General features: G+C 45.6%; 2 protein-coding genes across 2 annotated transcripts; both read left to right on the top strand.

Annotated features, from left to right (window-relative positions):
* Positions 1-9,296: 9,296 nt before the first annotated feature.
* On the top strand, positions 9,297-14,096 carry LOC309815928 (interleukin-36 gamma-like; the record flags this gene model as incomplete). The annotated part of the gene is made up of 4 exons (XM_082643002.1): positions 9,297-9,339; positions 9,823-9,930; positions 10,644-10,783; positions 13,887-14,096. The coding sequence occupies 4 exons, from the start codon at positions 9,297-9,299 to the stop codon at positions 14,094-14,096; spliced, it is 501 nt and encodes a 166-aa protein (XP_082499128.1).
* A 7,543-nt stretch (positions 14,097-21,639) lies between these two features.
* On the top strand, positions 21,640-25,041 carry IL36RN (interleukin 36 receptor antagonist; the record flags this gene model as incomplete). The annotated part of the gene is made up of 4 exons (XM_082642401.1): positions 21,640-21,668; positions 22,969-23,054; positions 24,518-24,645; positions 24,817-25,041. The coding sequence occupies 4 exons, from the start codon at positions 21,640-21,642 to the stop codon at positions 25,039-25,041; spliced, it is 468 nt and encodes a 155-aa protein (XP_082498527.1).
* Between the last annotated feature and the right edge of the window lie 2,739 nt (positions 25,042-27,780).

Raw genomic sequence — 27,780 nt, 5'->3', positions numbered from 1 at the left:
AGAGGTCTCTGAGACTGTCCTCAATTCTTTTCAGTCTTTTTTCTTTATTCTGTTCTGCAGTAGTTATTTCCACTATTTTATCTTCCAGGTCACTTATCCGTTCTTCTGCCTCAGTCACTCTGCTATTGATTCCTTCTAGAGGATTTTAAATTTCATTTATTGTGTTGTTCATCATTGTTTGTTTGCTCTTTAGTTCTTCTAGGTCCTTGTTAAACGTTTCTTGTATTTTCTCCATTCTCTTTACAAGATTTTGGATCATCTTTACTGTCATTACTCTGAATTCTTTTCCAGGTAGACTGCCTATTTCCTCTTCATTTGTTTGGTCTGATGGGTTTTTACCTTGCTCCTTCATCTGCTGTGTGTTTCTGTCTTCTCATTTTGCTTTACTTAGTGTGTTTGGGGTCTCCTTTTCACAGGCTGCAGGTTCGTATTTCCCGTTGTTTTTGGTGTCTGCCCCCATTGGGTAAGGTTGGTTCAGTGGGCTGTGTAGGCTTCCTGGTGGAGGGGACTGGTGCCTGTAGTCTGGTGGATGAGGCTGGATCTCATTTTTCTTGTGGGCAGGATCATGTCTGGTGGTGTGTTTTGGGGTGCCTGTGACCTTATTATGATTTTAGGCAGTCTCTCTGCTAATGGGTGGGGTTGTGTTCCTGTCTTGCTAGTTGTTTGGCATGGGTGTCCAGCACTGCAGCTTGCTGGTCATTGAGTGGAGCTTGGTCTTAGCATTGAGATAGAGATCTCTGGGAGAGCTTTCGCTCTTTGGTATTACGTGGAGTCAGGAGGTCTCTGCTGGACCAATGTCCTGAACTCGGCTCTCCCACCTCAGAGGCACAGCACCAAGACCCTGTCAGCCACACAGCTCAGAAGAAAAGGGAGAAAAAAAGAAAAAAAGAAAGTAAAATAAAATAATTAAAATGAAAAATAAAAAAATTAAAAAGTACTAAAAAAAGAAATAAAGAAAGAAAGAAGAGAGTAACCAAACCAAAAAACAAATCCACCAATGATAACAAGTGCTAAAAAGTATACAGAAAAAGAAAAAAAAGAAAAAAAAACAGACAGAGAAAACCCTAAGACAAATGGTAAAAGCAAAGCTTTACAGAGAAAATCACACAAAGAAGCATGCACATACACACTCACAAAAAGAGAAAAAGGAAAAAAAATCTTTTGGGAAGTCTGAGGTCTTCTGCCAGCATTCAGTAGGTGTTCTGTAGGAGTTGTTCCACATGTAGATGTATTTCTGATGTATTTGTGGGGAGGAAGGTGATCTCCATGTCTTACTCCTCCACCATCTTGAAGGTCCTCCCCTTTCTTTAACTTTAAATACTTTCTTTCTTGCCTTTAGACTTGCATGTATCATCTCCATGTCATCGGCATATCATTACTGTGAAGGAGGCTGGAAGGCCATTATGGTCTCCAATTTTAGAAGGAATAAATGTTTGTGTGATCTCTGAGACCTAAAGTCTGATGTTAGGCTGTCCAACAAACATGGATCTGAGGAAACGAGATCTGAGGAATTAGAAGCCAAGATTGCCCCTGACCGTTTAGGCTCCTCTTGTCACTGAATAAACAGGAAGAAATGAGTCACCTTACTGGTTAGGGTGATCGATCCTGATTACTCTGGGGAAACTGGGCTGCTGCTACTCAGTGAGGGTAAACAGGACTATGTCTGGGATCTAAGGGGTTTCCTGGAGCATGTCTTGTTACATGTCTTATTAGTCCCTTGCCCAGTAGTTTTAGTCAATGGAAAACTGCAGCACCCAATAAAGAAGAACACAAAGGACTCTGATTCCACAGAAATGAAGGCTTGATTCACCCTCATGGTGAAGGAGCGCATCAGCCAAGGTACTGGTAGAGGGTAGGGGTAACATGGAATGAGCGGTGGAAGAAGGCAACATGGTTACCAAATTAGACCTAGTGAGTAGCTATGGATTCAAGGAGTGCATCAGTTGACTGCTTAACTTTTTCTTCCCCACTCCTGCCTTTTCCTCTAACCCCCTTATATGAATAACACTGGGAATGGCTTAAAAAAGAGCTTCAGGCACTTCCGTGGTGGCACAGTGGTTAAGAATCCACCTGCCAATGCAGGGGACATGGCTTTGAGCCCTGGTCCTGGAAGATCCCACATGCCGTGGAGCAACTAAGCCAGTGCACCACAACTACTGAGCCTGCATGCCACAACTACAGAGCCCGTGCTCTGCAACAAGAGAAGCCAACACAATGAGAAGCCCGTGCACCGCAACGAAGAGTAGCCCCTGCTCGCTGCAACTGGAGAAATCCCTCATGCAGCAAGAAAGACCTAACATGGCCAAAAATAAAATTAATTAATTAATTAATTAATTTTAAAATAAGAGTTTCAGTTGTGGGTATGACCACATTGACCTAACTTGTGATGATTCAGAAGCTGATAATTTTTTATATTTTGCTTGGGATAGGGAATACAGATTTCTCAGTCCTGGAGGAAGACCATGACCCAGAGGGATGGGAGACTTGGATGATGCTGGATGACTTCTATTACCCCTCAAGAGACACTGGAAGGAAATTGGATGGTGGGAAGGGGTGAGGTCAGGGTATCTATTCCTTGGTTCCTCCCTTCTGGGGTCACCCGGACTGACTTTTTTTAAAAAACTGAAGTATAGTTGATTTACAATGTTGTGTTAGTTTCAGGTGTACAGCAAAGTGATTCAGTTATATATATATATATATATATATATATATATATATATATATATATATACACACATATATGTATATATACACACACACATATATATTCTTTTTTAGATTTTTTTCCACTATAGGTTATTACAAGGTATTGAAATGTAGTTCCCTGTGCTATGCGTAGGGTCCTTGTTGTTTATCTATTTTATATATAGTAGTGTGTATCTTTTAATCCCAAATCCTAATTTATCCCTCCCCCCTTTCCCCTTTGGTAACTGTAAGTTTGTTTTCTATGTCTGTGAATCTATTAGTTTTATAAATATGTTCATTTGTATCATTTTTTTATGATTCCACATATAAGTGATGTCATATGATATTTGTCTTTCTCTGTCTGATTTACTTCACTTAGTATGATCATCTCTAGGTCTATCCATGTTGCTGCAAATTCGCCTGACGTTTTTTCTTGACAAAGGTCATAACTCCTATTAAATGGCCCTCTCCACAAAGCTCTCTCTGTGGGTTCTGGTAATCATTCCCTCCTCTTGTCCCTTCAAGCCTATGGGTGGTAAAGGGTGTATCCTACTCTTAGCAGCCCTGGGGTTCTGCACTATGCCTTGGGATTTTGCTATACTCTGCCCACATCTTTGTAAATAACTCCTTCATTACGTTTACTTCAAATTGTTAAATTTGAATGAGTCCTATGTTGCTTGTTAGAAGCTGATTGACACAGCATGGCTCCCAAGTTGACCCAAACATTCTTGAAAGACTTTGATGTGGGAGAGACATTCTTTTCCTTGTAGGATATAAATGACTGAGCATGCAATTCTGATCGTCAAAGGCAATTATCTTACAGCCTTGAAGGAAACTGGCCCTATGTTATGTAAGTCAGTTCAGAGAGAATTAAAAAAATGCTGATCCTTGCTGACGTCATAGAACTATCACATCATCAACCATGATATTACACTAATCCTGGGCTTCCAATTATGTGCTCTAGTAAGTATTTGTATTGTTTTAACCACTTTGAATTGGGTTTTTCTAGCTTTTGAAGCTGAAGGTAACTTAACCAATAGATTATCATAAGTAGAATTGATGGGTCAAGGGTACATACCTTTTAAATTTCTGAGAAATTGCTTTCCAAAAAGGCTGTGCTGATTCACACATCCATCCATCCATCCAGTGAGTGAATCTGTTTCCTCACACCATTGCCTATTATCTATTTAATCTGTGCCTTCCTGATGGGTGGAAACTGAATTTCATTATTGCTTTGGTTGGCATCTTGCTAATTACTAGTATGGTTAACTATAATTACTGGATATTTACATTTTCTTCTCAGTGAAATTCTTTTTACATCTGTCACTCATTTTTCCTATAGAATTATTTGCATTTTTCTTATTGATTAGTGGGAACAATTTAAAAACTTTGGATATTAACTATAAACTTGTTAGATGTGTTGCAAATATTTTCTCCCAGGTACCTTATCTTTAAAAGAAAAATTAATTAATTAATTAAACTTTTTTTTTTTTTGGCTGTGTTACGTCTTCACTGCTGTGCACAGGCTTTCTCTAGTTGCGGCTAGCGGGGGCTACTCTTTGTTGCGGTGCAGGGGCTTCTCATTGCGGTGGCTCCTCTTGTTGTGGAGCACTGGCTCTAGGCGCGCGGGCTTCAGTAGTTGTGGCTCATGGACTAGTTGTGAGCATGTAGGATCTTCCTGGACCAGGGATCTTACCCGTGTCCCCTGCATTGGCAGGCAGAGTCTTAACCATTGTGCCACCAGGGAAGCCCCAAAGGTACCTTATCTTTTAACTTTCTTCCATGGTGTGTTTTGTCCAAGTTTGCCCCAAATTCTAAAATTTTGATGATGATCAACTTACCATGTTTCCTTTCATGGCTTTGCATTTTGTGTGATCATTGGGCAAAGGCTAAAAGTACTCTGGCATTTGACTCTTTGTATGGGAATTTCAAACTTTAGGCATTTAACCTACAACCTTTCTTTAAGTGTTGTACCACAAGCTGTCCCATTAAGGTTTTACTGTTTGCTTTTTATTTTTTGGTTGCACATCATAAGTGTACAACTTGGTCAGTAGCTGTTTTAAATTTAGAAAAATACCCCTTTATGTTGGTCCTGTGTAGTTGGTTCTTTTGTCTTAGTGCTTTTAATGTTTCTATGTGTTTCTGCCATTTTGATGAGTAGTTTGGAGGTTATTTTTGTTCATTTGTCCTTCATTTTCATGAGAGAGAGGAAGCTGTTAAATAGCATCTTGGCCCAACTCCTAAAACCTGGGGTTTCATGGAGAAACTAGCTTTGGGGAGATGTGATAGGTCAGCCCACAGGGACACAAGTCTTAGACAATGGGCTTGGGCTGTTTGGAGGAGCAGAGGTTTGGGCAAGTTCAACTACATCATCCCACCCACGTTGGGTAAAGTGTGTACTGCAGAGGCTGCCCTGGGAATTTCCTTGGTATTTTCCCAAATCGACTAGAGTACCAAAGGCTCCTTGCTATTCTTTGTGGTTCACGATACATATCATGTTGCCCCATTAGTTGAACCAAGGTGAGTGCCACTTTTTTTCCAATAGCAATACCCAGCCCAGGCTGCCAGTCCTGCTTGAAGGTAGCTATGATAGAATCTAAACTACAGTGGCTTTGGTCCTCTTAGGAATCCCAAGGGCACTGGTGAACACTGTAGCAGAGAGTGGATTAAGCCTGGATTAAGCCCTGGATTAAGCCTAGTTCTACTGATACCATTAATTTGATTCTGTGTATTTGTCAACTGTGGGGGCCAGATAACCTCTACTGCTTCATGCTTTATTACTTGTGATTATCAACTTGGTTACATGAATAAGTCATTGTGGAGATTGTGAAGAGATCTAGAGATTCCAGTGGTCGTGAATGATCAAGCTCTCTTATTCTAGCTGGTTTCCGTTGATGTTTCCTCAACTTATTAAGATGATGGACATGTTAAGTGAGCAGACTGGTGGGACTTGTTACCAAACAAGGGTGGATGATGCTATCTTAGAACTTGGAAATTGGAAACTGGACTTAGTGATCTCTTCAAATTATTTGCATGTCTAGGACCTTTGGCTTTATGAATACTTACTTGAATTCAATTCAAGCCACACTTAACAGTGTACATAATTTTCATTGTTCTAGGTGACAATAAAACATTAATGGAATCTGGCAAACTGGGTTATGTTTATAAAACAGAACCCCATTCTTTACTTCTTATAATCAGCATGAATATTAAGTTTTCTCAAATATGGCTAAGGAATCATGTAATCATCCATTCTGCTCTAAGACAAAAGTTCTGGTCCATGTCTTTAGTAGATGGGCTCTCTGCTCTTCAGTTACGCACCCCAGTGGCTCAGTTCTTCCTTCTTACCATCATCAGTACTCTTCCTTCTCATTTCTCTGGTACTCATTCACACTAAAGTTGAAACTGGGCACTTCAGAATGGATGCAGATGGCTGATAATTCTGGGAATGCTGGTTTCTCTGAATGTTGGGGAGCCAGGAAAACATCAAGATCAAGTGGAATAAGAGGCTGAGGCTAAAGAAGACACATGTCACCATCATACGTAGGCTTTTGCAATCTTTATCCGGGCATGGAAAATCCAAGCTATACACCAAAGCTTTTTCTTTCTTTCTTTCTTTCTTCTTTCCTTCCTTCCTCCCTTCCTTTCTCTCTTTCTCTTTCTTTCTTTCTTTTTTTCTTTTTCTTTCTTTCTTTCTTTCTTTCTTTCTTTCCTTCCTTCCTTCCTTCCTTTCTCTCTTTCCTTTCTTTCTTTGTGGCTTGTGGGATCCTAGTTTCCCGACAAGGGATTGAACCCTTGCCTTCAGCAGTGAGAGTGTGGAGTCCTAACCACTGGACCGCCAGGGAATTCCCCCACCCCTTTTTTTCCCCCAAAAGCTTTAAAAAATATATATTGTATTATTTTATTTTACCCAGCCGCAGTACATTGTCAAAACCCTGGAAATTTACATTGATATTGCAATATTAACTGAAATACAAGCCTTATTCAGAATTTGCCAGTTTTACATGTACTCTTCCATTAAATAATTTACCAACTCAGGTGAAAAGTAACAAAACTATTAATAGTAGATCTTAGCATCAACTTTTTCTCCGCCCCTCAGACCCATCCCCTCTGAAAAATGTCAGAATCTGAGAGTCAAAACTTGCTCAGAACTGAAAAAAAAAATCAGCCCTGCTATTAATCAGCCTGGGAGGACAGACAAATAAAGCCTGCTGAAGAAGTGAATAGAAAACACTGTCTCTTCCCAGGTCCCACAGCCACTGTAAAATGTCATAATGACCTCCGTCTTCTTTAAGTGACTATTACTTTCTTGCCTGTGATGGCACCAACCTGCTCCCAAAGCCTTTTGAATCAATGGAAATATAGCTGTCTCTGTTGTGTCCCTTGGGCCCTCGGAGCATCTCCGGGGCTGACCCCTCATCTCCACCTTTGCGGTTCATGTGCCCAGCAGACTACACTCTCTTTTCACAGGTCTGAGCCTCAGTTCAGCAGAGGAACCCATCCTGAGGTCTAAGTATCAGTCCTACAAGTTTCCTCCTTTGAGCTTCTAGATTCTTTTGTTTCCTCTTGATTCCTTCCCACGTTGGGTGCTATCTGGGATACCTGGGCCATCCTTTTTACTCTTCAGCCTTCTGACATGTGTGTTACCAGTTTCTTGTGCTCAGTTCCCTTTGTTTGCAATTCCTTGTGTGCATTCTGCTTTCCAGACTGGATCCTGATTGAAACAGAGACCTAAGGAATTTGGGGGCCAGAAGATGAAGGCTTTTCGATGCTGTTTTGTGGTAAGCATCCCAAGAAAGGGGATATGTTGACTGACGCATAGTGGAGAGACCCTTCAGCTGGGTGGAGGGGACTCAAGGGGTGACAATGGCTGAGCTTGGCTTTGAACAGAAGTGTCTAAATTCCTAACCGCACTCTAGAAACCAAAAGTGATGGGACTGGGGCCTCAACAGGAAAAGACTATGTCCCTCTAAGGCCAAAAAGGAGATGGGGGTGAAATGTATGAGAGGCTGAGCAAGGAGATTCTTTTCAAGGTTGGGAAGAGGGGCTCATGGAGGTGCTTGCCTAGAAGGTTCTGTCTTATTCTTTGCACCTTTTTTCCAGGTGAATATGAAGCTGTAGGTGCTTCTAGTCTGCCTTCTGAAACTCACTTCAGTCAAGTTAACTCGTCTCAGAAAATTTTTATGCGGGACCTCAGCAGATTGTGTGTGTGTGTATGTGTGTGTAACAAACATATAGAAAAATAACTTACTATTTGTTGAGAACCTACAAATGGCCTGCATTACTGGAGCAGAGGGTGAGGGATAAGTTGGCAACTGGGGCTCAGTTTTTGGAGAAATCACTACCTACCTCATTAGTCCTTAGGTTGGTCTGGAGTCCACTATATTTGGGGGTAGCAGGGACCAGGATTATCTCAGTTAAGGGTGTGCTGCTCAATGCCTGTTGCTCCCAAGAGGATAGAGGTGCATCTCTGAGGGGTTGGAAGAGTGGGGGAGGGGCTTTTAGCCTAACCCTCCACTCACGGGCAGCCCGAAGTGGAACAGTTGGGTGGCCAGGAATGCCATATGGCTCCTGCCTGAGCCCACAGCTAATTTTGCCATCACAGGACTCTCTTAGTGAAACTGCAGTAGGCAAGCTTCCTGGGCCCAGATGATGGATTCCCTTCACTTAGAGCCTGCATGTCCAGTTCTAGCTCCAGAGGGACACAACAGCGGAACTGGGATCTGGGGAAGTCCCTCAGTCTCCCCTTCCTGAGAAACCCAGGGTCTGTCATTAACCCTGTTGGTAGGGCTTGGCTTGATGCTTACTTCTCAGGGAGCCCAGACATGTCATCCTCATACTGACGCTATGATTTCTTCATCTGAGCCTCACCGGATCTTCTGGCAAGAGGATCTGGCTTTCTTCTTTCATGTCATAAGATTTTCACGCCCCACTGAGGAAGCTGGCACCTCCCTGTGCTCTCCAGATAAATGTTCCCCACTCCATCAGAGCCCGTCACTGTTCTCGGGAGCTGCTTGAGCTGCGATTCAGTCCCCTGCACTTTTGATAAAGGTTCTTGCCAGCGGATAGCTGAGAGGTCCCTTGACTCTTATACATCCCTCTTTTCTGTGCTTTAGGGCTCAGTGAAGGGGTGGGGCCATGCCAGGCTGGGTCCATGTCTTGTCCTCTGCGGAGCTAGCTGCTTCTTACTGGGGAGCTGCTAGGATCCTGGCAGAGCTGCCTTGGCTCGGGTCCCTCCCCTCAGGCAGACAAATTTGCCAGTGGGAGTGGGGAGGGCTGCTGGGAGGAGGAGGCACAGACATCAGGGAGCTGTAGGGTATTTAAGGTCAAAAGTCATGCCTGGCCTTGGAACCCCTAGGGGGACACTGTCCCTGGCTGGATCTCTATGTGGAGGAAAATTCTGCTTGATAGCCCCTCCCTAAGGTTGCCTTGAGGTTTTGTCCCAGGAGGTGGCTTAGATCTTCTGATGAGGGCTTGGTATGAGGCCAGGATTCCCAGTTCCCTGCCCAGAATCAGGACCTTAAGAACCAGTATCCTGGGAGGGTCTGGAAATGCCTCCTGAGACTCAGATCTCCTATCAATGTACTCACAGGTGACGAGACAATCCCGCTATGGCAGGCATTTCGGAGGCCGATGGAGTGGTCTATATAACAGGTAATGTTGGGATGGGGTCTGGAGGCTGGGGACACTCATGCCTGTCTCTTCTGGACACCCCAGCCTTCTCTGCCCCTCCTGTATATGGACCTTACCACCAAATGGTGTCCATCTCCCACTGGACTGTGAGGGTGAGGACCATTTCTTTTTCACCGTTCCAGCTCCAGATCTAGCCTTGGGCCAAATACAAAGTAGCTTTCAGAGTGAGTAGCTGGGCCTTGACACATGTGTACTTATGCGGATGAGGGTTTAACTCATTTATGGTCTAACTCTTAGACCAGTTACCGCTTTGTCGTCCTCACCAGAGCTCATAGTTTTACTGGAAAGAAAGGCTGAGCTGATGGGCCATGTGAGAGCTGCCAGTTTTGATGTGTAAACCCTGAACCGTCCTTCCTGAAAGGCCTGGAGTAGATAATCTTTCTCCTAGTATCTGGTAAAGCAACCTTAATCATGTTTCTTCATTATTCTTTTCTATTTAAATAGCAGTGGATAAACCTTGGGTTGGAGAATTCTCTGACTTGAATCAGCAGGTGTGGATCCTTCAGGGTCAGACCCTCGTGACGGTTCCAAGGAACAGCAGTGTGACTCCAGGTAGGTGAGAGGTCACCGTGTGGTTGATCCTTGTGATGTGATCCCCCACTCATCAGTGCGGCTGGGATACTGGTACCCAGCCTTTTGTTAAAAGTGTGGCTTTATAACAGGGCTCACCTGGAGGGGGAAGAATTCCACGCCTGCCTGGGAAGGGGTGTCTTGGACCAGGGCAAAGAGAGCAGAGAGAGTGGAGCGGGGTTCTGGGGAGCAGTGATCTGAAGGCCTGTCTTAGGGAAGAGGAGTGGCGTGTTCTGCCAGACTTCTGGTGTCCTAAGGGGACTAATTGGTTGGATAGCACAGGAAGGCAGATTTCAACATGACATGAGGCAGTACTTGTCAATGAACAGAGCTCTCCAAGGCTCAGGGGGGTTGCTTGGGGTTGGAGCTTCTCACCTCCAGGTGTTCAAGCAGAGGCATGAAAATCTCAAGGGTGGGGTCTGCCCTCTGATGAACTCTTTGTGTTGACTCCATTTCTTAGGGCAGTGGTTGGTGCTTGGTGTGAATGGATGAATGAATGAATGAATATGGCACTGGCCATTTTGAGGGTCTGGGGTAGTAGGGATTATACTCTTAAGGTCTCTTCCAGCCTTGCCTGGAAGATCCTGGTCTTTCCTGACTTCAAAAGGGCACGGATTGTGTGCGTTGGTGGTATAGTGGTGAACATAGCTGCCTTCCAAAGGGGCACTGACACCATATCCCCTCTTATCTAACAGTCGCTGTCACTGTTAGCCCATGCCAGAATCCAGGCTCTCTTGAGAACGACAAAGGGATTCCCATTTATATGGGAATACAGAATCCAGAAATGTGTCTGCATTGTGAGGACGTTGGAGGACAGCCCAAATTGCAGCTGAAGGTGAGTGACTAAGAAAAAGAATGTAGAAAAACCTCAGTTTCTTTTCTGAGAGGTTGATTTGTTGGGAAATCTAGTTTTATAATTAAAAAAGAACTCTCCTCCTGTTCTTAAGCATACTTATCCCTTCCTCCTTTAGAATAATGTGCCTGCAATAGACTTTAATTTGATTTATCCTGCCCCTCACTAGTTGAGGACTCATCTTTCTTGTATATTGAGACATTCTAGCCGTTGTTTGTTTGTTTGTTTTAATCAGGATGGAGTTGCTCTACAATGTTGTGTTAGTTTCTGCTGTACAACGAAGTGAATCAGTTATATGTATACATATATCCCCTCCCTCTTGGACCTCCCTCCCACCCCACCCCCCGTCCCACCCATCTAGGCCACCACAGAGCACTGAGCTGAGCTCCCTGTGTTATACAGCAGGTTCCCACTAGCTATCTGTTCTACGCATGGCAGTGCACATACGTCAATCCCAACCTCCCAATACATCCCACCCCCCGTGTCCACACATCCATTCCCCACATCTGCATCTCTATTCCGGCCCTGCCAGTAGGTTCATCTGTACCATTTTTCCAGATTCCACATACATGAGTTAATATACGATATTTGTTTTCCTCTTTCTGGCTTACTTCACTGTCTATGACAGACTCTAGGTCCATCTATGTCTCTATGAATGTTTATTCAAGTATATTCTCTTCTTCATTCTGCCTCCCCTCTCCTTTTCAAATTCCTATTCATCAGTTATTGGAACTTCGAGATCTCACTTCAGTATCTCACCTAATTTCTCATACTTTCTGTCCTTTTTTTTTCATGTTGCATTCTGGGAGAACTTGTTGGTTCAACATCCCAGGTCATGATTACCTTTTAATTCACACCTTGTCTGCTAAATTATCTTTCTATTCTGTTTTTGTGAAATTTCAGTCTTTACTATGTTAATTCTCAAGCTCTCTAGTTGGTTTTGCGTTTTTCTTCTTTATAACTGCCTGTTAGTAAAAACTTGTTTCTGAAACTTCTGTTTACTGCAATTCAATTTAACCTAACTCAGTATAATCCAAGTCAGCAAATGTGTGTGTTCTTACTGGCCTCCAGCACTGTTGTGGGCATTTGCGAATCATCAGTGCACAGAATAGCAACGAGTCCTGCCCTCCTGGGGCTTGCATTCTAGTGGGAGAAGAGAAATGGTCCACAAGAAGTATAATCATGGGTAAATCTGTGGCATGTGAAAGGGTGTTATGTCTCCTGGGAAAAAATGATTAGAGCCAGGTAAAGAGACTGGCAGGGCCAGAAACAGCTGGGGTCTGGCTGTGTGGTAAATAGTACAGCAGGCATTATTGCAAAGGTGAGATTTTAGCAGATGGGAGAGGAGGCAAAGGAGTGAGTCAGCAGTGTCCAGTGAGGGCAAGTTCAATCAATTCAAATTGTTAGAATGTTTTGAATAGAAGAGTGACATGAACGGACGTATTTTTTTAAAATTAATTATTTATTTATTTACTTATTTATTGGATGCATTGGGTCTTAGTTGCGGCGTGCGGGATCATTCGTTGCAGCATGAGGGCTCTTTGTTGTGACGTGTGAGCTCCAGAGCGCCCAGACCCAGTAGTTGCTGTGCATGTGCTCTTTAGTTGTGGCCCGCAGGGTTGGTAGTTGCCACGTGCGGCCTTAGTTGCCCCGCGGCTCGTGAAATCTTAGTTCCCCAACCGGGAATCCAACCGGCACGTCCTGCATTGTAAGACAGATTCTTAACCACTGGACCACCAGGGATTATTTTGGCTGCTACTTGATAGCCGAGTGTGAAGGGCAAAGGGGAAGGTCCTGTTGGAAGCTTTGAGGTGATCCAGGTGTGATCTGATAGATATGAGGATAGCATGGAGGTAGGAAGAAAACGGTCAGATTCTGGAAATATTTTCAGTTGAGTCAATGGACTTTGCTGACAGAGTGAATGTGGAGTGTGATTAAGAAGATGAGGACCGAACAGTACATTTTCAGCTCTGTCAGCAAGAGCTGCATGGTGTTGACCCTGCAGGCTTTGTTAAAGACTTTGCATTTTGTGAGAATCAGAAAATCATTCAAGACGTTTAAGCCGGAAGGTAACATGATCTTATTTATTCAATTATTTCAGTTTACAGTTAACTCAACTGCTTTGTGGAGAACGGGTGGTAGGGATGGAGCAGGTGTAGGGGAGGGAGTGAGAAGTGGCTCAGTTCAGGAAAGATTTTGGAAATAGGGCTCACAGGCCTTGCTGCTGGGTTACATGTTCAGGGATCTAAGAAAGCAATATCAAGGATGACTCCCAGGTTTTTGGCTGCCCAAAGAATTGGATAGATTAACCTGCAAGTTATTAACTGAATAAAGGAATCTTTTGGAAGAATTCCCCCTACTCAGGGTGGAATGTGGCTGAATTATGGACCATTCCTGTGTCTCTTTGGGGATCTTGGACATAATGCAATTTACTTAGAAATACTTGTCTTACCTAAATAGAATGATATGTGAATATATAAATATATACATCCACAAATATACTTCTATATACAATATAGAAACCTTTCCTGATTGTTCTATATACTTTGCTTTTTTGAGTGCAAGTCCTTTGATTTGTTAGACCCTCTTGTGCCTTTTTCATGGCTCTGACCTTTCTCATATGTTTGACAATTAATTGGAAACCCAAACACCCCTGCCCTGGCGGTCTTTTGCCAGAGCAGTGGTTCTTGCAGGAGGGGGGCTCTCACGGATACAGCTTTGGTGAGGGAAGACCTTGGCTTCCTGCAGCAAATTTGCATTTCCTTCCTTTTCCTGGGGGTGGGGTTGTCCCCGCAGCCTCTTGTGCAGGGAGAGTTCCAATTTGTCATTCAAGGGTGGCCACTTGTTCATGAACCTGTGCCTTGTGTCACTCCATGCCATCTCTGGAGTTGAGGGTGGGGGGCAGGAAGGTGAAATTTCACATGTGCTCACTCTGTTATTCCTTTGAAATGGGTTTTTCTAGGCTTGCTCTAATAGATGGATAGGGTTGCTCAAACTTCAGAACATTTACATGTTGTGTACAAGTAATGTTGAACTACTCAAACAGCCTGTGCTTCTCCTTCTGGCATTTTCTGTCCCGTTTCAGGATCAGAATATACTGGAGCTGTACAACCAAGCTGAGCCCATGAAGCCCTTCCTTTTCTACCATGGCCGGACAGGCAGTACCTCCACCTTTGAGTCCGTGGCCTTTCCCGGCTGGCTCATTGCCTCCTCCAAGAGAGGCCAGCCCATCTTTCTCACTTCGGACCTTGGGAAAATGTACAGTACTGACTTCCGTATAGATTTAAAGATTTAACTCAGACTAAAGGTGGCAGCTTGGTCTTACAATTTCTTGTTCTCAGCGTGTTTTCATCTGTATTATCTCAGCGTCATTACACATTGATGCTGAGAGGTGGGCTTGGCCCTGTTCTCATCTTATTTTATGAACGGAGAAGAAGCAATGACCTCGTGGCACCCAAGCAATAGAATGTGGGCTCAAAAGCAGGAGGGAGGCGGTGATGTGTGGCTCTCCTTTCAAGCTGAAACTGTACATCTCTCAAGACATCTGTACAAGGACATTGGGACCCAAAAAACAGTTAGGAACACCTGTCCCAGGGGTGGTTATGAAGAACCACGAATTCAGAGCCCACCAGTCTTACCCAAGATCCTGGGACTAGCAGGGAGCTGATCTTTGTTTTTGTTTTGCTTTGTTTCCTTTCCTAATGGGATTACGTTTCCCATAATCTCTGTATGTTTCCAGTATATTGTAAGGGGTGTAATGTATCCTTTTAAGAGTTAGGAACTTGTAAAGAAAACCAATTCTTAATTAAATTACTTATGTCTAATTCTAATAATCTGTTACCATAAAACCAAATATAAACTCCATGTGTTTATACAATAAGAAAGCTAAAACAGTTACAAAATGAAATAGGAAACAAGGAGTAATCTGAAATTACCAAGAGTGATTGAATAAGGACACCATAGTGGGTAAGTCTGGCACTGGGGCTTAGCTGAGGGGAGAAGGGCCCTTATCAATGGTGATAGGGTGGTGGGAGAGATATCGCATGTAAAAGGCACCACTATTTGACTCCTTTCTGTATAGTCTCACAGCCTTGCTTTCTTTTTTTTCTTTTAGCCATTCTCACCATCCACCTACTCCCTTTAAAAACTGCAGTAAAGTTGCCTGTTTCTTGAACAGAGAGCCTAAATTTCCCACCAGCCATGCTTCAGATGATATATTCTGATGAAATGAAATAACTGACTGTGGGTACACTTGTAGGAGGATGTAGCTCAGATCTGGTTCTGCATATCATAGATTTCTTATTTTGACATAGCACAAATGCAGAAAATTACGTTTGCTTAAATACAGTCAACAAAATAGCACCAGTAACTTAAATTTGTTTAAAGAACTTTTGGACAATCAGACCACACACACCACTAGGCATGCTTAGTAAGCAATCAGTCGGCACTGATTTAATGCAGTGTCTCTTGATTCTTAAAAGGTTTCTTCTTCAGTGAAATATATTTTTAACATGCAGTTTTATAAAAGTCAACATTAAAGGGAACACTAAGCTAATTAGTTCTGGAACATCAAATAGGAGAACTAGTCATTGGATATTTAGTACCACACTCAGTGCTAATAAATGGTGACAGGTCGTTACATCTGCCAGTTCACATTGCTACATTATCAATTATTACATCTGACAATTGGGATTTGCATGTGACATGATTGTGGTTCTGAGTGCTATGGCATCTCCATCCTACCAGGTTGTGTGGTGATTCCGTTGTCCCATCTCCTTTCTCTACTCTGAAATCTTTGTTCATGCGGACACTATGACACGCTGGATTGTTACTTGGCACGTGTGGGAACTCACACAAAGCTTAATATGACCCCTGGTGCCATGTGGCTGGGCTCGGTGGTAAGGTGGTCATTCTGGTCATCCAGAAGAGATTCTGGTAACTTACTTAAGAGTAATCAAAATGAAAACATATGGAATTCCCAGGTTGTCCAGTGGTTAAGACTTGGCACTTTCACTGCCATGGGCCCGGGGTTTTATCCTTGGTTGGGGAACTAAGATCCTGCATGCCAGGCAGTAGGGACAAAAAACAAACAAACAAACGAAAACAAAAACAGAATAATCTCATAGCTTGTGGGACCCAGAGAATAGACTTCCATGGACCCCTGGTCTACCCATTGCATTTGAGAAATAACATACACAATATGACACAGTGTATGAAATCATGGAAGGCCCCTGTGAGCAGCAACCTCATTTTCAGGCGATTGCTTGGCGCACTTCTGATTTTCACGCATTTGCTGTATCAAATACTCTTACATTTGAGTATCATGAGCTCCAGGCCAACATTCATTGAAGGATTTGTTTCCTTTGGATTTTTAGCAACTAGATGCCACAGACAGCCTTGATGCACCGGGAGAGGGGCTTTTGGATTCCAGGGGGGAAATTAAGAACCTTGCCACCAAAATCACAAGTACAGAGAAAACAGTTGAGTGGGATGTTTTTCTGTTGAGCTGCTTTGGGGCTCACATCTTCTGGCACCAGAGTTGCTGAAGAGCAAAGGCTGTTTCCTGAAGACACTGTCCCTTGACTTGTGAACAACTGGGCATGGGGACTAAAGATGCTGCCCCAAAGCCCTGAGACCAGTGGTTGTAATGAATAATTATTCATGTCAATGAAACATCAGTTTTTACTTCTTAGACTTTGCGAAGTTATTTAAAAGAAGATTCTTACCAAAATAGTACATGTCTATGGTTAAAAGCAATATTCTCCTGCCTTAGTCCTATTTCTGAGCCAACTGCTTTCTGTTTCATGAGGCAACTGCTAAGTCTTTTGCAGCTCTTTTTATGTTTTCCTCCATGTGTCTAAGTATATGCTTTTACTTCTATTTCTTTTTTAAAAAATTTATTTATTTACTTTTATGTTTTGGCTGGGTTGGGTCTTCGTTGCTGCACGTGGGCTTTCTCTAGTTGTGGTGAGCAGGGGCTACTCTTCATTGTGGCACGTGGGCTTCTCATTGTGGTGGCTTCTCTTGTTGTGGAGTATGGGCTCTAGGTGCACGGGCTTCAGTAGTTGTGGCACTCGGGCTCAGTAGTTGTGGCTCGTGGGCTCCAGAGCACAGGCTCAGTAGTTGTGGTGCACGGGCTTAGTTGCTCCACGGCATGTAGGATCTTCCCGGACCAGAGCTCGAACCCATGTCCCCTGCATTGGCAGGCAGATTCTTAACCACTGCGCCACCAGGGAAGTCCCAAGTGACAGATTTAGGACTTGAATCCAGACAGTCTTGACCAGAGTTCAGCAAATTTTTCTCTAGAGGGCCAGGTACTAAATATTTTAGGTTTTGCAAACTCTGCAGTTTCTGTCACAAATATTCATTGTTGTCATTGTAGTACAGAAGCATTCATAGGCTGTGTAAACGAATGGGTAAGGCTGTGTTCCAATAAAACAAACAGTGGGTGCATCTTAGCCCACAGGCCAAAGTTTGTCTACCTGTGGTCTTAACTGCTACATCAAGAGAATGAGGGGCCAGAAGCATCAAAACTCTCTGAGAAATAAAATCGTAATTGTGAACAAAATGTTAGACAAGTCTCTGGCCTTTTCTACGTGACACAGCATGTAATCCATTCGATGTCAATGCAACATTATTAATTGAAGGCTTACTGTATACTAGGCACCACCTTAAGTGCCTAGAATATGCCAGTGAACAAACAGAAAACACCTGCATTTGAATGAGCTTATCTTCCAGCAGGATTGGCAGGGGAGCTGATAAATAATATACACATTACGCACCTGAATTATTCAGTGTGCTTACAAATGGTGAGTGCTTTGCAAAGAAATGGAGCATGGAAAGGGGAATGTGGGAACAGGAGAGAGCAGCATAGGATGATGAGTGTAGGTCTCATTGAGAAGGTGAGCAAAGCCTTTAAGGAGTAAGGGAGTGAACCATGCTGATATCTTGGAGAAGAGCTTTCCAGGCTGAGAGAACAGCCAGTGCAAAGGCCCCGAGGCAGGAGCATGCCTCACTTGTTCAAGAAAGAGCAAGAGGTTCACGTGGCTTGAGGTGGTGAAAGGATGAGATCAGCAGTTAATGAGAGCCTGATCTGGAAGTACAGTGAAGACTTGCCCTTTACTCCCAGAGACGTGGGGAGCAGGGGCTGATGGGATTGGACTCAGATGGTGAAACCATCACTCTCACTCGTGCATTGTGTCTTGGGGTCAATAGCTTTGGACTCGGGTTTCCTGGGTTTGGTTCTGACTCTAATACAAATTGCAGGTCCAATATCAGGCAACAGTTAATCTTTCTATGCTTGGTTTCCACCTCCATGCATGAGACATAATAATGTTATTTACCACACAGGGCAGTTCTGAGCACAGAATGAGAAAATTCAGGTCAATCATGAAACATTGTTCTGGGGACATAATGAAGACCAAATGAATACTGTTTATTTTAATTATTGTTAAATTTATCTTCTTAATAAAAAACTACCATTTTACTATAATAAACTGTTTGTGAATGTGTGCTTACATACTGATACAGGTGTGTACACTTGTGTTGTTGGAATCCTCATCTCTCTGTCAAGGGCAGGAGCCACACCTACCTCCAGGGCACTGCTGCTCAAGGGTGGTGAGAAGTCACCTGGGGGAACATTACCCTATCTGAAGGATGGGACAGCTTCTGAGCACCTCCATGGTCATATAAAGTCTGTGAAGTATTGAGCTGTTTCCTAAGAAGGGAGGATACTCACTGAAGACTGGAGAATGAAAAGACAACAGGAACAACAGAAACAGGAACTGCCAGTCGTGATGACAAGATGTATTAGTTACATACTGCTGTGTAAGAAATTATCCACAAACTTAGCAGCTTAAAACAACAAACATTTATTATTTCATATAGATTCTTAGCAGCTTAAAACAACAAACATTTATTATTTCATATAGATTCTCAGAATCGGGAATCTGAAAAGTGGCATTAGCTGGGTGGTCTGACTCAGGGTTCCTCATGAAGTTGCAGTCATGATGTCAGACAGGTTTGCATCATCTGATGGCTCTAATGGGGCTGGAAGGTTTGCAAGTGAACTGTTGGCAAGAGGTCTGAGTTCCTCACCACGTGGGCCTCTCTGCAGGCTGCTTGTGACACGGTAGCTGGCTTCTCCCAGGTGAGTGGTTCAAGAAAGGTCCAGGGGGAAGCTGCAATGCCTTCTACCATCTAGCCTCAGAAGTGGCATGCTACCACTTCCACCATATAGTGTATTCTTTAGAAACAAGTCACTAAGTCTAGCCACGCTCAAAGGAAGGAGAGTTAAGCTCCACCTCTTAAAGGGTGGAGTATCAAAGAATCTGTGGACATATTTTAAAGCCACCACACATGGTGTGTGAGTCTGGGGCAAAATAACATTGTTTTAGCTAACGCCAGTTTAATTTTCAAAAAACCCCAAACATGACTCTCATACAAACACATAGTGAGCATGTGTCAAAGATTTATCTTTATTAATAAATGAAGGAACTGGCAGGATGATAAAGCTCATTCAAAAGATAAGTTAAGGAACAGGGGCTTATATGATCAGTCAGGAAAGAAATTGTGGAATAGATTGGCTTAGATAAAAATAAAAACAACTGCTTAATAAATTACAAGGCAATACAACTGTACCCTTTGGGGTTATCTTTTCTATCAGGCAGGAATCATTTGAAATTTATCAGTCTTCTCTTAGTTCACATCTAACTTCACAGAGTTTGATAGCTAATCCATGGTAATTAATAAGTCACACAAAGACAGATGTTCCCCAGGTAACTGAGCAATTGGTGGTGGGACGGTTTGAGGATGCTCCAGTATGACACTGAGAGCACATGATGTCATCATTGTGTTTTATTTTCAAGTTTCGAGAACTTTTCTTAACAGGGGTTTGTTTTATTTTTCTTACTTTCACCTTCCTGGCTCATCCATTTGTTGTCCCATCCATCCACTCTGTATCCATCCCCTGTTATGCACATGGTGGAGTAGGGGGAGCTGGTGGAGACATCCCCCTGAATCCTCAGCATCCCGGGGGTGGGGGGCGGCCACATACTGGCTTCATTCTTTATTAGCAGAATGAGGAAAGGGCTTGATGAAGCACCACAGCAGTGTCCTGGGGTGCAATTCACTGGGGTCAGGAAATCAGAGAGGGCAACCAGGGCAGATGATATTTTACCTTGTTAGGGGAAACAAAATCTTCTTCTCTATTATCACTTTGTAAAAGAAAGCCTGATTGCTTAAAGCCACTTTGCCTAATGGCCAACTCCTTCTGGAATGCCTTAGCAATAAATGGTTGGGCTTCCCTGGTGGCACAGTGGTTGAGAGTCCGCCTGCCGATGCAGGGGACACGGGTTCGTGCCCCAGTCCGGGAAGATCCCACATGCTGCAGAGCGGCTGGTCCCGTGAGCCATGGCCGCTGAGCCTGCACGTCCATAGTCTGTGCTCAGTGAGAGGCCTGTGTACCACCAAAAAAAAAAAAAAAAAAAAAAAAAATGGTTATCAGTGGTGCTCAAGACAAAATTAAATTGTCATTATGCACTGACCCTTACTTTTCATTTAGATCCATCACAGAGAGTGTATGGATGGATTAGAACCACATGAATTGTTACACAATCACATGTTATTTTACCAGTTAGGTACTGAAGAAAGATCAATCATAGATGGCCCAAGCTAGGTTTTATTTCCAAGGGATATAATCAGACACTCGAGCAAAAAAAAAAAAATCACCACATGATTTTCAATGACACATAATAACAATAAGGACTAATAATAACAGGTTGCTATAAATAAATGATGTTGCATTTGTAGAATGAAATACCATATGGCTATTCAATGTTCTGATATCATTATACTTGGTATGGAAAGAGATTCTGCTATTTGCTACATGAAAAAAGTGTGTTGAAATGAGTGTAGGTTCTGAGATGCAGTCGTGTGTAAAGCTGTGATGGTTACAGGCATGTATGTGCAGAGGAAAAACTGTTGTCCTTGGTTTGCTGATGATGCACGCACTGGAGATAAGTATCCGTGTGTTTTGTTTTGTTTGGTCAATATGGATTTTCAGGTTATTCTACAATGAATACCTAGACTTAACATCCCCTAAGCAGGAGAGCTCCACCTCCAGCATTTCCCGTAGTCCTGGCAAAGGCAGAAAGGAAGGAAAGAAGAGAGGGAGGGAGAAAAGAAGGAAGGAAAGAGGGAAAGGAAGGAGGGAGGGAACAAAAGAGGGAGAGAAGGAAGGAGGGAGGGAACAAAAGAGGGAGAGAAGGAAGGAGGGAAGGGAGGAAGGAGGAAAGGGGGTTGTTCTAAAATCTGCTTTCCTTGAGCTGCTCTCTGCATGATACCCTTGGGTCTGGAAGGGCCAGATGTCCAGGAGCTCAGTGCTCACTAAGGGCTGGAAAGCCCCTGGAAGTTCTTCAGAATTGCTAGAAGAAGACTGCCTCCAGCAGCTTCCCTCCCTGAGAGAGATAATAAGCTAGCAGATATTTCTGGAAGCGTAAGGTGGTGTGAAATCACTCTGGAAATCCTGCTCCTCCGGAGGTTGAGGCAGTTTCAGGAGCCCCTCCCTAGGGCGTCATTAAAAGGGCTGAGGCAACCTCGGAGGAGCAGGCAGACACCACGGGCCCTGCCAAGAGAAAGGAGCATTCTGAGGTGTCCTCTGGGGAGCTGGGCTTCACCTCTCCTGACACCAGACTTAGAATCCCCTGATCCCTGGGGGCTGTTCCTATGCCGGGGGCCTCAGGAGGCTGCTTACAGAGACCCCTGCCAGCTCAGCCTCTATCTCCACCTAAGATTTTCTGTGATCTCAAAATAGGAGCGTCTACACACAGAAGCTCGAGATGGTCCTGAGTGGGGCGCTGTGCTTCCGGTGAGTATCTGAGCCTCTGCTTGGGCCATGTCCTCTGGGTGGGGGAGTGAGTTCTGGGTAGATCTGTTGTCCAGCCTTTCCGGGGAGGGCGTTGTGATTGTCCCACAGGTGGGGTGGGCAGCTGGGAAGGTGTGAACGGCAACTCCCTGCCCTTAGAGGAGTTCTTCCAGCCTCTTCAGACGGGAGCAGGCCCTCTCCTGGGGGTTCCCTGATGAGAGGGGGGTGTGGCCTCATCCCTCCTAGGGAGTTAGGCGGCCCGGCTTGGAACCCTGCTGTTACTACCCACTGCAGTGAAGAGATGTCAGTCCAACCACTACCTCCTTGCTGCCCTCTGGGACAAAACAACAACAGCAAAACTCTTCTGTCAGTCAGTCTGTCGGTCCATTGGCATGTGCTGAGCCAGGGGCTCTGCAATGACCTGGACTTTTGCAACAGTGAATGAGAAGAATCTTTCTCTCACTGAACTCGGAGTCTAGTATAGCTTTTCCCAAGGTGCGTTCCGTGGAACCCCAGTCCTACGAGTGGCTTTATACAATGGTGCTCCTCGGTCAAGGAAGTGTGGGAAATATGCTTTCTAGGTCCCCTTAAAAGAGGACCATAGCACAACTCAGCATATGAGTCCTTTGAAGTAGAGATGTGTTTAATTGTGTTTAGTCAGCATTGAACCAATTTGTACACATCTGGAGGAACCCCCTTTAGAGTACAGCTTTCGCCGCACAGGATGTCAGAAAATCAACTGAGATTGTAGGTGTGAATTCAATTTGAAAAGCAAAATGAAAGAATTTTAAATGTAAAGAAATCCCTCACGTGGTAGGGACTCTATGGCCAAGTGGAAGCAAATGCACCAAACAGAGGTAAAGGCGGAAGTCAATCAAGGCGCATTTTAATCCTGAAGAGGCCTGGGCAGCATCTATCCCGTCTTCTTAGTTTAGCACTGAGGAGACTCAGGCCCAGAGAGGGTGAATAACTTGTCTGTTGTGACTCAGCAGTGATGGTGGCAGAGCCGGGATGAGAACCCAGGACTCTGACTCAGTTTAGTTTCTTTTCCAACATGACCCAGGGAAGAGTCTGGTTAGTGTAGAAAAGATTGAATAGGGTGAAGGGGCAAAACCCAGACTCAGCTGGGAGGCTGTGGCCTTGTCCCGGGGGTAGGCATGAGCCCCCAGGGCTGGGAGAGAAGGTTGTGCCGTTACTTCTAGCTCAGTGGGAAGAGAGCCTGAGACTGGGGGACTCTCCAGAGCCCAGGCAAGCTGGAGCACCCACCACCTGCCCTGAGTGTCATCCTGTCCTGATGTTTTAGAATGAAGGATGCAACATTGAAGGTGCTTTATCTGCATGACAACCAGCTTCAAGCCGGAGGGCTGCAAGCAGGGAAGGTCATTAAAGGTTAGTGGCAAAAGAGGACCCTACTTCCCTAGGTTTCTAAATACTCTGAGGGGAGGGGGCCTGAAGAGGGCTTAAAAACATCGGCACAGGGCTTCCCTGGTGGCGCAGTGGCTGAGAGTCTGCCTGCCGATGCAGGGGACATGGGTTCATGCCCCCGTCCAGGAAGATCCCACATGCTGCGGAGCAGCTGGGCCCGTGAGCCATGGCCGCTGAGCCTGCGCGTCCGGAGCCTGTGCTCTGCAACGGGAGAGCCCACAGCAGTGAGAGGCCCACGTACCGCAAAAACAAACAAACAAACAAAAAAGCACTGGCACAAGCCAACAGACCCTGGGCCTGACACAGTAGACGGGGCATCAGAAAACCAGGCTCTGAGCAAGGACAAATAAAATAGCAAACCTTCCAGAATGGCGCCATGCCCCAGTCCCACCGGAAGCCTCTATGCAAAGGTGGGATTATTTTCCAAGATGGCTGTTTTGTCATTTCCTCACAGGTGGACTTGGGTCCAACATCCCTTTTTCTGGGAGCCAGTGCTGAGGAGAACACTAAACAGGCCCTCTTCACTCTTACGCCCACGTGCAAGTGGGTTTCTGCCCCTGTGCCCCTGGTCCTCTCAGTGCTCTGCGGGTCCTCGGTCACTCAGAGCGGTGGGGCCCAGAGCAGCAGGTGGCACCATCTGGCCTCGTGCTCATTCACACAGCCCCACACAGTGTGACAGGACCTTCTCTCTAGAGTGGTACATATCTACTCGCCTAGAACAGCCTTACTGGGCCCTGGGGCCAGGCAGAGCCCTCTGTGAGGCCGAGTGTGTGTGTGTGTGTGTGTGTGTGTGTGTGTATGTGAGATGGAAGGATATTACAGAGAAAAATGAGACCCTTTTCTGTCCTCAGGACTCTCACAGGGGGTGGAAAGATACCAACTCACTGTGATGGGAGGCTTATCAAGACAGGTTACAGAAAAGAGGCTGGAAGTTCGAGGGGCATTAAAAGAGGTGGTCAGTCTCCCCTGGGGCTTGGAGAAGACTTGAACTTTTTTTTTTTTTGGCGGTACGCGGGCCTCTCACTGCTGTGGCCTCTCCCGTTGCGGAGCACAGGCTCCGGACGCGCAGGCTCAGCGGCCATGGCTCACGGGCCCAGCCGCTCCGCGGCATGTGGGATCTTCCCGGACCGGGACACGAACCCGCGTCCCCTGCATTGTCAGGCGGACTCTCAACCACTGCGCCACCAGGGAAGCCCAAGACTTGAACTTTTGACCCTGGAGTGGGCGTGGGGTTGGGAGGCGGTACCGTGTGCTGTCTGCCTTGACTTCCACTGGACCAGCTGGCAGGAGACCCGCCTTCCCTACATGACAGCTGTTATGAGGCTCCCTTTCTGTCCAGCCTGGGGACAGGAGGCCTGATACAGCCCATGACGGGGCAGAGGGAGGGGAGGGCGGCCAAGGTCTCTGCATCCGCTTCCTTCCTCTAGGTGAAGAGATCAGCGTGGTCCCAAATTGGCATCTGGATGCCAAGCTCTCTCCAGTCATCCTGGGCGTCCAGAGTGGGAGCCAGTGCCTGTCGTGTGGGACGGGGCAGGAACCGACCCTGAAACTAGAGGTGGGTCCTATCGGGGCAGCCTTGCCATGTGGCTTCACTAAGTCAAAGATGCTGATGTCACGGCTTCCTGGGCTCCTCTCCCTCCAGGTTTCTGTTAATTATGGGTCTGCCTCCCTGTGCCTTGGGGCCGGCCCCTACCCCTCACCCACCTGCCGTGCCCTCTGTTTGCAGCCAGTGAACATAATGGAGCTCTACCACAGTGCCGAGGAGTCCAAGAGATTCACCTTCTACCGGCGGGACACGGGGCTCACCTCTAGCTTCGAGCTGGCCGCCTACCCGGGCTGGTTTCTCTGCACCGCGCCCGAAGCGGACCAGCCTCTCCGGGTCACTCAGCTCCCGAAGGACACCAGCTTGGACGGCCCCATCACCGACTTCTACTTCCAGCCGTGTGACTAGGGCAACATGCCCCCAGGGCTCCCGGGGCGGGCCAGCTTGGGCAGGGCCAGGAGGTGTAGGAGGAGACCCGTGGTGATCCACCTTCCTCTGCTCTCAGGGCCTCCACCGTGGAGGGGCTGGGCACACGGCCACTCTTCCTCCACCTGTTTCCCAGTTTGGGTAAATCCTTCTGAGATTTGGGGCTTAGTCCACAGTTTTCTTTCCTGCTGAGTGGCACTGCGGATGTGAAACCTTGCAGAAAGGTAAACCCCTAAGATAAACCCCTAAGGGGTCAGGGTCAGGGGCAGGGGGAGGGGAGCGGTGGGAATCCTTCATGCTTTGTGGGAATGTACAGGTAACCATCCTGTGCTTTGACCTGGATTGGTCACAGTCTTCTGAGATTCCAAGAGGTGGGAACCAGCCTCGAAGAGGTCTCCTGGGCTGGTGGAATACTGTTCCCCACAATTTATGTCCTTCTGGGAACCTCAGACTATGATCTTTGTCAACTGAAAAAAAATGTACAACCTTAAGTTGAGAGTTATGTTTTATTGGCTGGGTATTCTGAGGGCTTCAAGCCTGGAAGACAGCCTCTTAGATAACTCTAAGGGACTGCTCCAAAGAGGCAAGGGGGAAGCCAGGATATATAGGAGTTTTTGCAACAAAGACCAGGTAGTTGGAACATCAAAAGATTATTGTTAACTTAAGAAAATCAGACATCTCAAGTTAAGGAATTCAGCGCTTTTCTATGTATGGGAAGATGCAAGATTCTGGGCTCACTGGAGTCATTCCTTTGATATGCACCTCAGCTATCTGGGGCCAGTATCCTGTGTTTTCTCATCCAGGGTTTCCTCAGGGTGCACTGTTGGGGGTGGCCGCAGCTCTGGGCATTCTGTTTCCATCCTGAGTTCCCTCAGACCTCACCATTGGGGGAAGCTGTAATGTGATGGCTTGATGGCTGCCACATTCTTTGTTTACTGATATGTTTACAATATTTTTCATTGACACCTTGTTTGGAGGTAGGGTCTTTGTAGATGCAATTAGTTAAGAGGTCATGCTGTATGAGGGTGAACCCTAAATCCAGTAGGACTTCTGTCCTTGTAAGAAGACAGAAACCCAGAGAAGGAGGCCATGAGAAGATGGAGGCTGAGGAGAGTGCCACCAGGCAAGACGTGCCAATGATTGGGGCACCATCAGAAGTGAGGAGGCAGTTTCTTCCCCAGAGCCTTCGGAGGAAGTACAGGAGCCTTCGAATCTCCTGAACTGTGCAAGAATAAATTTCTGTTATTTTAAGCCACCAAGTTTGTGGTAATTGGTTAGGGCAGCCCCAAGGAATGAAGACAGCAGCCAATGATCCCCATCTCTTGGTCTTCACACCCCCGTGTGCCCCCGCCCACACTGGACCAGAGTTGTCTCCATGACCAATAGAATGCCGCAGAAGTGATGTTATGCCGCTTCTGAGATTAGGTAATAAAAGACACTGTGGCTTCTATCTTGGTCTCTGTTTCTTTATTCACTTGCTCTGGGGGAAGCCAGGTACCATGTGTGAGCTGCCCTGTAAGGAGACCCATTGGCAAAAAATGAAGCCTCCTGACAGCTGCCACACCAGTGAGCTTAGAGGTAGCTCCTCCAGCCCAGGCAAGCCTTTGGGCGATGCAGCCCTGCCTGACTGCAACCTAGTGAGAGTCTCTGAAGAGAATCACCCAGCTAAACTGCTCTAGAGTCCCAACCCTCAGAAACTGTGAGAAAGTTATGTGTTCCTGCATTAAGTTGTTAAAGTTGGGGGTCACTTGTTACACAGCAATAGATAACTAGTATGCAGGGGAAGAGAAACAAATTATTTATTTTATTATGATTGCAATTTTCTCCATTACTTTTATTTTCCCTCTCAAAATGAACACCAACCCTTTTATTTCCCCAAACATCTGATTAAAAAGCGGATCATACCAAATTGGTTGAATATTCTCTGTTCCCACAAGGTTTAGATCTTCCTTGACTACCTTTGCACCTTCAGACATACGTGCCAGGGACTGTGACTTCAGGGTCCCTGCCTAAAGTCTGGGGAATGAGAGCAGAAGCCAGAGGAGGGGCCCAAGTTGGAGCCCCAGGAGTTCCATCTGCGCCTCACCAGTCAGACCAGCCTGGCAGGTTCACCTTCTGCTGAAGGACCAGCAAGGCAGAGGCCAGGCCACAGCGTCTGCCTCTGGGAACTGCAGCAGCTCCAGCCCAGATGCAGCTCAAGTCCTTGGGCAGCAGGCAGCACAGCTGCTACCACAGGCCTCTCAGGGCTGCCAAGAACAGACCTAGTTCACACTCTCCTTCTGCCCACAGGCCCAGCCATAGTCTCATATTGTCACCTCCTCTGAGGAGCCTTTGCCAAGTGGAGATCCCTGGTCATCTGCTCTGACAGTGCTTTGTGCTTAACTCTATGCTAACTCCCCCTCCTTGTAATAAATTGACTTGGGGTCTGAGGCCCCTAAAATCACCTCAGGGTCAAGGCTGTATCAGTTTTGTTTCCAAGCACCTCGAATAATGTTTGGCAAATAATTGGGATCCAGTGAGTGTTGAATGTGGAAACTATTCCTCCACCTTGGAATATTCTTTCTCTCTCCTCCACCCATCTAAATGGACCCACCTGGCAGGGAGCAGCTGAAATTTCACCTCATTCTTGAAGCTTTCTCCAGCCTGAAGTGATTGCTTCATCATTTGTAGGATTAAAGAATTCAAAAGGGCTTTAGCAGGGATGAGCTGACACAAGTAGCT

Source organism: Mesoplodon mirus, assembly GCF_964341445.2.
Source record: "Mesoplodon mirus genome assembly, chromosome: 14".
In the NCBI taxonomy this organism is placed as follows: domain Eukaryota; kingdom Metazoa; phylum Chordata; class Mammalia; order Artiodactyla; family Ziphiidae; genus Mesoplodon; species Mesoplodon mirus.
Note: the sequence above shows the minus strand (reverse complement) of the source record. Positions and strands in the feature narration are given on the sequence as shown.